General features: G+C 58.7%; 1 protein-coding gene across 1 annotated transcript; it reads right to left on the minus strand.

Moving 5' to 3' along the window:
• Window positions 1-1406: 1406 nt before the first annotated feature.
• Window positions 1407-4890, minus strand: OLIG2 (oligodendrocyte transcription factor 2). Its single transcript, XM_082726268.1, has 2 exons — window positions 4654-4890; window positions 1407-3893 (listed from the first exon to the last, which is right to left on the minus strand). Exons 1-2 carry the CDS (start codon window positions 4741-4743, stop codon window positions 2847-2849), a joined length of 1137 nt encoding a protein of 378 aa, XP_082582394.1. The 5' UTR covers window positions 4744-4890; the 3' UTR covers window positions 1407-2846.
• Window positions 4891-8456: the final 3566 nt, after the last annotated feature.

Below are 8456 nucleotides of genomic sequence, written 5' to 3' on the forward strand. Positions count from 1 at the left end.
TGCCCTTCCTGCCTCTTCCCCAGAAGTTCTGCCTCCTCCGGCTTTCGACCTTTGGTAAAAAGCAGAGCAGAGCAGAGGGACGCCTGGGTGGCTCAGTTGGTTAAGCAGCTGCCTTCGGCTCAGGTCATGATCCCAGCGTCCTGGGATCGAGTCTCACATCGGGCTCCTTGCTCGGCAAGGAGCCTGCTTCTCCCTCTGCCTCTGCCTGCCATTCTGTCTGCCTGTGCTTGCTTTCTCTGCCCCCTCTCTCTCTCTGATAAATAAATAAAATCTTAAAAAAAAACAAAAAAAAACAAAAAACAGCAGAAAGGAGGCCCACTGCACCCGACCTCCAGTCGCCTGCTGTTGTGGCCCCCAGCTGGACACGCCTGCTGGGCACCCAGAAGCACCTGTCCCTGAGTTAGGGGACGGAGCCACCCTCAGCCATCAGAGAGCCATCAGGGCTGGGGAACTGTCGCCTGCGCCTGGGACCAGTCACAGTTTTCAAGGGAGCTTGTTCTCCTTTAAGCCCTACCGGCCGAGAGACTGCAACATGGTTTGTCCTCCTTGACCAGAAAAGCTGAAGCTTTTCTACTTTTTACCCGGAACCTCTTTATTGATGATTATTATTATTTTATCCAAGTCCTAAATGCCCATTGCGGTTTTGGGTTGTGAGGAGCCCAGTGACCTCCAGAAGAGAGGTGGACCAGGGAAGGGTCGGGCACGGATGGGAGCGTTGTTTAGGGGAGTGCCCCTCCCGCATGGCAGTTCCCAGCACCTAACACTTTGAAGTTCAAGGCCAGCGCGGGCGCCCAGGGAGGGTCGTGTTTGCAGATCCCGCGCCCACCAGTCCCGCTGCGCTCTGCCCGAAGCGCACCAGCGAGGCGGGCCGCGGGCCCCAAGTGGCTGGTCCGCAGCTGAAGCCTAAGGATGTCACCCGAACTGGATGGGAGTGGGTGGCTGCCTTTGAGCCCAAAGTGGAGAAAAAAAAAAATCCCGGTAGAAGTGAAGGCCTGAGCTGCGTGGCCCCCAGCGGAAAGCGTGGCCCTCGCCCCCTTGGCCCCAAATTTCGTGCGCGCGGGGAGAGAAATGTTCACTTTCAACCAACTCCGTCCTCAACCGAGGGGAAAAAGAGTTCCGGATTAGGCGTCAGAAAATCGAAGTAACAAGAGAGTTGTGAGAAACACCCCGAAGAGATGCCCAGAACTCGTTTTAAAGAGAACGTAAGTGTGTTTGTTGAGGTGGGAGGTTGACGGAGAACAAACACGTCCCCCGTCTTTCTCCGGGTTTGAAACCGACTTTCTCGGGGCTTGAAACCGACGGACGCTCCCCAGCCCCGGCTCCGCGGGAAAGAGTCCTGCACTCCCTTCGCCGGGCCGCTCCCCGCCACCCGCTCAACGGTTAGAAAACACCCCACTTACTTTACATTTTATTTAAAATCGCAACACTCGATCATTTATTTCGTTTTTGCAACCAAACAAGTAATAAATATTATTTAGCACTTTTTTTTTCTTTTTACAAAAATAAAACAGATGATACACTCTCTGCAAGGGACAGCGGTCAGAGGAAGGATGTTACGCTGCAGGCGCTGTGAGGGCCAGACTGCGACGCTGGGCGCGCCCAGCCGGTCTGCAAGGACGCAGGAGGCACGTGGGAAAGTTTGTCTTTTGTGTTAAAGGTGGCAAAAAACAAAACAAAACAAAACAATACAAAACCCAGAAACAAAGAAAAAAACAACAGAGGGGGAACCCGGCTTTGACTCCGGAGGGGCTGGCAGTCACGTGAGCAAACAGTTTAGCAGCTCGCACTTACCTCATTATTGATCCTATATTTACACACCCAAGAAAGAAAAAAAATTACACAAGCCAACATAAGTCCCAAATAACCCAGACTGTATTCACAGCACATGCCTTTGAGTTCTGTCAAACCCTCAGGTATCAGAATGACTGCCGCCCCTCGGGTAATAAACCAAATCACTTTGTGCTTAGTGACGGAAAGAACTGGAAGGAGGGAGTCTATTTTAAAATAACTAAAAAAACAAAAAACAAAAACAAACAAACAAAACCCGCTCCCAGAGTCGACAGTTTTAGATTATTCCAATCCACAAGTGGTTCTATTCTGACTTTCTATAAAGCTTGCTCGCACTGTTGAAAAGGGAACAGAGACAGATTTATTAGAAAACCACAAACCCCCAAACCAATAGGAGTGACAGGGAGGACCGGCAATAGTTCTCGGACCTGTGTGGCTCTACCCAGATTGGACGCGACCGTAAGTGCTTCTGGTACCCAACGCCAGCTTCCAGCTCACTCGTAGCCCTTGGCCCTGGGCCAGCGACGACCCTGGAGGCCGAGGCCCGACCGCCGCTGGTGGAGCTCAGCTTCCCCCCAGTCCCCACCCGCCGTCGCCCAGGCCGTCCTCCCTCCCTGCGATCCCCCGTGTAACGAAGTGCTGCCTGGGCCGGGTTGAGGCCCTGTTCGCGAAGAAACCGCCGTTTTAAGAATCCACACTTCCTTGGGAATGGGTGGGTGGGTCGGGGTGTCGAGGGACGGGTGCACCTCGCAGTGCCTTCTTATAAAACGCTGTCTGTCGGAGCAGCGCTGCCTAAAGCCAGAGAGGGGGGCTGAGCCAGGTCCCAGAAAGGACGCCCCTCTCACTCCCCGCTGTTCGGTGCGCCCCCCTCCCCACCACGCTGCTCCGGTTCCCCAGCGCGGGTGTCCACCCCATTGCCCCTACCCCCACCCCCAGCCCCAGCCCAAGGTCCCGCGCTCCTCCGAGCTGAGCTCCCGGGCCCCCGGCGCCCGCCAGTCCTTGCTTGTCCGCAGCCTCCGGGTCCCTCCGCTCGCCAGATCGCGCCGGCGCCAGCCCGCTCACTTGGCGTCGGAGGTGAGGCGCGGCAGGCTGCCGGCGCCCATGGCCGACACGTGGTGATGCGGCGGCGGCACCTGGCACATGCTGCAGGGGCAGGGCATGCCGCCCCAGTGCTGGAAGCCGCCGCCGCCCCCGCTGCCGCCGCCCCCGCCCCCCAGCGGGGCCGCCGCCGCCGCCGCCGGGGACTTGAGCAGGCCGTGCGGGGGCCGGATGGAGCCGACCGACGACAGGCCGGAGCCAGGCAGGGAGGCACTGGACACGGCGGCCGCGGCGGCGGCGGCGGCGGCGGCGGCCGCGGCGGGAGGCAGGATGGGGTGGTGAACCGCGGGGTGGTGTGCAGCGTGCGCGGCGGCCGCGGGATGCGCCGTGGCGGCGGGCAGGGGCGCCGAGTGCGCCAGGCCACCGCAGGCCGACGGGTGGAAGCCGGCGTGGTGGCCGCCGTAGATCTCGCTCACCAGTCGCTTCATCTCCTCCAGCGAGTTGGTGAGCATGAGGATGTAGTTGCGCGCCAGCAGCAGCGTGGCGATCTTGGAGAGCTTGCGCACCGACGGGCCGTGCGCGTAAGGCATGACCTCGCGCAGCCCGTCCATGGCGATGTTGAGGTCGTGCATGCGCTTGCGCTCGCGGCTGTTGATCTTGAGGCGTAGCTGCTGCAGCTCGGGCTCTGTCATCTGCTTCTTGTCCTTCTTGGTGGACGACGCGGCCGCTGAGGAAGTGGACGACGAAGTGCTGGACGAGGATGACTTGAAGCCGCCGCCGCCCAGCTTGTCCCCGGGGTGCGCGCCCGCCGCGCCCATAGCGCCGCGCAGCTCTGCGCTCAGCTCCGGCGGGCAGTCGCTCGGCGTAGACGAGGACACTGTGCCGCCCGTGAAGCCGCTGCCTCCGCTGCCTTTGCTCCGGGCCGGCAGAAAAAGGTCATCGGGCTCTGGCGACGACGGGCGACTGGACACCAGGCTGGCGTCCGAGTCCATGGCCCCGAAAGGTAGTCGCAGCTTTCGCAGGGTCCGCCCTCCCTCCCTCGGCCCTCGGAGCTTAACGCACGCCTCCTGCGAAGGAGAGAAGAAACAGGAGAGAGAGAGAGAGAGATGGAAACCGAGCGTGAGGCACTCAGAAAGAGCGAGAAGCTGCTCCCGCCTGCACCGCAGAGCGCGGTCCGGGCGCGGGTGACCGATCGCTCCACGTCCACAGCGCTGTGTCTGGCCTTGCTTCCAGCGGCACACAGGTGCGCGCGAAGCAATCCCCCTCCCTCCCACCCCATCCCCTGCTCTCATCCACAGGTTGTTTTATTCCAGGGAGCACCCCCTCCGTGAGGGGGGCTTTCTGGAGGCTTTATGCCTTCAATTGGGAACAGGGAGGCTGAATCCCCAGGGCTGAAATGGTAAGCGAAGATATTTTTTTCTTTGGGATGGTGGAGATCTAAATAGAGAAGTATTTATTTGGTTTCTCAAACGCATGGACTTTATCTCCATCGACACCGTGCAACAAACATACGCAGGCACACAGCGCCTGCGAGCCTTGATAACATGGGGGGCGTCCGGGGGGCCGCGGGGGGCTTGCCAGCCGACCGGGACGTGGCCAGAAGGAACTGTGGTCGCCCCGACTTCTCGCATTTGGGCGAAGGGGATGTTGCGATGAGCGTGGGGGAGAGTCAGAGCAGCGAAGCCACTCGAGAGAACTGGCGGGCAGGGGCGGGATCCAACGGATCCAACGGGCCCTCTCCAACGGAGCTTCCTGGGTCGTAGGCGAGTTGAGGGGCGTCTGTCCCTAGGATATTGGCTGGGGCTGCTGGGGGGCGGGGACACTTACTGTGGATGCAATGAGAGGAGTTCGTTCCCCAAAGCCGCAGCGGAGAACCGGACTCCGGGCGCTGAGGTCGCGTTGGTCTATAATAAGCATCCGCACCTTTCGGGGCTCGGCCGGTTTTTATAGCCCGGTGGCGGCGGCGACCGTGGCGGCGGTGGCCGAGGCGGGGGCGGGGAACAATGTGCGGGTCCTGGAGGGGCAGCCGCGCCAATGAGCTGGGCCCGCCCGGGGGGCTGGGAAGCTGATGTCATCCGGGCTAATTCCGCTCAATGAAACTCGCCGGGCCCGCACACGCCTCCTCCCCGAGCACAGCCAATGGGCGTCGGCGGCCGGGAGATTCTTGGGGAGGGACTGGAGGACCAACCCGCGGAAGGGGTGTGAGAGGCGAGGGGGAGGAGAAGGGCGGGCTTGCCGGGGAAGTACCGAGGGCGGAATAGAATGCGGTTAAGATAGAGGGACAGAAACGGAGCGTTGTCAGATTTCTATAATAATCCGGTGACCACAGAGCCAGGCTGGGGGGTGGGGTGGGCCGGCCCGTTCTGCAGACGAACTAACCCGATACCCAGCGCGATCGCATCTTTTGGGAGATGCGTCGGAGGAACCCTGGCGATCCGGGAGCTGGAGCTGGAGTCTCCTTTTGCGTCTCATCTCTCTCTGGGTTCTCGCGGCCTGTCCCTATCTCAAGGGTTTCATCAATACGTGGGCAGTTGGAACCCCAGATGTAAAGGACAACCAAGCACAAAGCCCCTACTTTCTTCTCAAGCTAAGCGCGCCTCCGGGAGCTGGCCGCTGCCGCTCCATCGCGGGCGGCTGGTAGCGCCCCCAGCTGGGGGCAGGACCTTGCGAGGCACAGGGCGGGGAAGGAAGTAGGAGACCTACTCCGGGACGGTGTTTTCAAAGAAATCCCAACTCTTCACAGAGTCGAGAATGGTGTAGACACAGGGACAAGATATTTCCCCCACTATAACCGCCCTAACAGAACGGCAAAGTCTAGAGCTCAAAGTTTAGAGCCATCCCCCCCTCCCCCCTATTTATTAGCTCTGGAACCGATGACGGTATTTTCACCATCATTCTTGTGGTCACCACCAAGCCATGGGGTAGGACGGAAGCGCAAGTTTGCTTTGGGGGGGGGGGGGCAGAGTGGAAGGTCTAAGGCCTGGGTAAAGACTTCTCCAGGCCTTGGGCCAGGCAGTGAGAACAGCTACTCATGGCAATTTTCAGACACCTTTTTACCAATCACAGCTTGGTCACTGCACCCAGAAACTCCTGCCCATCAGGGAGTAAACCTGGTCTTAGAGAAGTGGCCAAGTTAGGTAGTTCAGTGATACTGACACATCCACCCATTTTACGGATGGGAAAATCAAGAGACTGTCTGCTTACAAATCAAGCCTACAGAAAAAACTGCTAATCTTTTGCAGCGCAGAAAATGCTGGCATTCCTTACTATGCCATGGGTGTCTCTAACCTCTTCCCTGAGCTGGATCCCTTACATCCGTACCTTTCTGGTACAGAAGTTGGGTTCTGCAGATCCCGGACCCTAGCCCTTTATACCGCACAGGCACATACACAGACACACCCCAACCCTCCCTCCTCTGTTTAGTGGTTGTTCGGGAACTTCCACTTTGCATATATAGCTTTAAAAACAAAGTAATTGGCCTTCAAATTGGGAAAGCACAAAATAAACAAATGCAAAAATAAGCTTATGGTGTTGCTCCCAGTGTCTGGGTAAAACGAAGATAGAAAACCTAGTGCGCGCTCGCCTTCACCCCCATCTTGTGCTTTCTGGAGCATTATTTTTCAGCCTGTGTGTTTCCCAGTTGGCTCTGCAGCCATCCGTTAAATATGTACTTAAAATATGAAGAACTGAAGCCTGGAGATACCTCGTGCAACGGTTATGCAAGAAGACGCAAAACCGCTGAATTAGGACAATCTGTCTATGGTCGAACTGCGGGAACGGATGGGGTGGGGAGCAGGGATAGCTCGGGTATTAAAGGATGGTTCCCTCAGGCCTCTCCGACCACCGTCAGTGAGGTTATTCATGGGAATGTGAGCTCTGGGCCACCAGCCGAGGTGTGGACTTTGCACGCCTGTGTATCTAACACAGGGCGGCAGGCGCACCGTGGGTGTGGCTGGGTTGCCGATGCTGAGGTTAATCCACATGGTGGCTCGTGTCCTGGAGCCCTGGTTCCTTCTTTTGGTCGCCGCTTGCGACCGGCGACTGTCCTGAGTCCTGCGGTCCGCGAGAGTGCGCGATCTGGGGTTCTTCACGCTCTTGCTCCAGTAGCTGGAGCTGGAAGCCGAGAGGAAGGTTGAGGGGCCCATTCTGGCACCATGTGTGTTTAGAGCCTGGGAGGGCAGAATCCAGAGGCAGGAGAGCAGGCTTACGCGCCGTGAAAGCGCATATGGACGCTGCAGGCCCTAGCCCTGTGCCGGAGCTAGAGCAGGGGTGGCTGTTCTGGGCTGTGCAGCGGCACCTCGCGGTCCTTACTCCCCATGCCCGGAGCTCTGGCTGGCAGCTCTAGGCTGTAGACCCCTTCTCTCGGCAGCACCCCCCAACATTCTGTGGTTGCCAGGAAGTTGTTCGGGAGGTAGGGGCAGCCTGTGCCCCCCTGGGCTACTGGGTCGCAGGACTCATCTCTTTGGGTCTCCGAGTCCTCCTACCCCCTCCAGGAATAGTCGGAGACAAGATCCCGGCCCGCGGCGCATGCCCTCGTGCGTCCTGGAGGCGTCCTGGCATTTGCTCAGGTTTTGAGCCGGGCGCCTGGTGTGCACATCCCGGGTGGGTCCGGGCAACGCCGCAGCCCCTTCCCGCGAAATTGAATGCTCACTTGCCGAGGCTAATCGGCCCGGCTCCGCGAGTTCCTGGCTGTCCCAGGCGTCCAGAAGCTGTCGGCCTCCTCCGTCAAAACGGAAGACGTGTTTTTCCCTCTCCTTTGTATTTCCCTCCCACAAAAGACCGGGTGCGCGTCGGGGCCGGCCTTTGCTCAGTCGCCTGGCGGCCTCGGGAGGAGCTTGTGCCAAATCGGCCGGGGCGGGCTAGCGCGGGGCTCCGAGGGCTCAGACCTCCCACTGCTTCCCGGGTTCCTCCCGGGCCATTCTTTAGCGTTCTCGCCTTTCTCTTCCCCGAGTTCCTGCACACATTCAGGCAGTGGCTAGGCCAGACTGCCAAGGAGAGCCGCGTCCTTGCTCAGGGCCAGCCAGGGCTGGCGGTGGGAGGCGAGGCTGCAGGCACCGGAAAGGAAAGAAAAAAGCACTTCAGCCATTCTTCCAGGTCCGGAAACCAGAAGGGATGCGGAATGGCAGCGTTTGGCGCGCAAATGAGAGCAATAAGACTTCTGGGGGAGGACTCAGCAAACCAGCAGCGTCTGTCTTCCTTGTAAGGTTCAGCTCCCAGAGCGGTCCAGGGCCATCCCGGTCTGGGACCCAGCGCTGAGCACAGGGCCTGACAGGTGGAGGGTGCTTGGTAAATACTCCTGAATGCACATGCATGAAGATGTGCACATGGGCTAGTGTGAAACATGACTGGCAAAATACATGTGATATTCCATGTTCACAGTAAACCAGGGTATCTAATCTGGACTGCTGGAATATGGCAGCCTTTAGAATGACAAGGGTAGTGACTTCCATCTAAAAGTCTCCTTAAGGGGAATTAAGCCCTGCCTGACACTTAGTAGATCTTCATCTCATTTAATCTATGCCTGGCCCTAGGAAGGTCATTTACTTCCTTTACATACACCCATTTTGCAGACTGGGGAACTGACACTCTCAGGAGAGGTGTGGGCATTTGTCCAAGGTCCTGGGAGTGGA

The sequence above is a fragment of the Mustela nivalis genome (assembly GCF_964662115.1).
Source record: "Mustela nivalis genome assembly, chromosome: 1".
NCBI classification, from domain to species: domain Eukaryota; kingdom Metazoa; phylum Chordata; class Mammalia; order Carnivora; family Mustelidae; genus Mustela; species Mustela nivalis.

Excerpts from the sequence above, each read along its gene's own strand:
- OLIG2 (XM_082726268.1), bottom strand. The coding sequence starts at position 4,743 with ATGCTTATTATAGACCAACGCGACCTCAGCGCCCGGAGTCCGGTTCTC. Across the intron at positions 3,894-4,653 it reads CTCCTCTCATTGCATCCACA|GAGGCGTGCGTTAAGCTCCG; the intron begins GTAAGTGTCCCC and ends TCTCCTTCGCAG.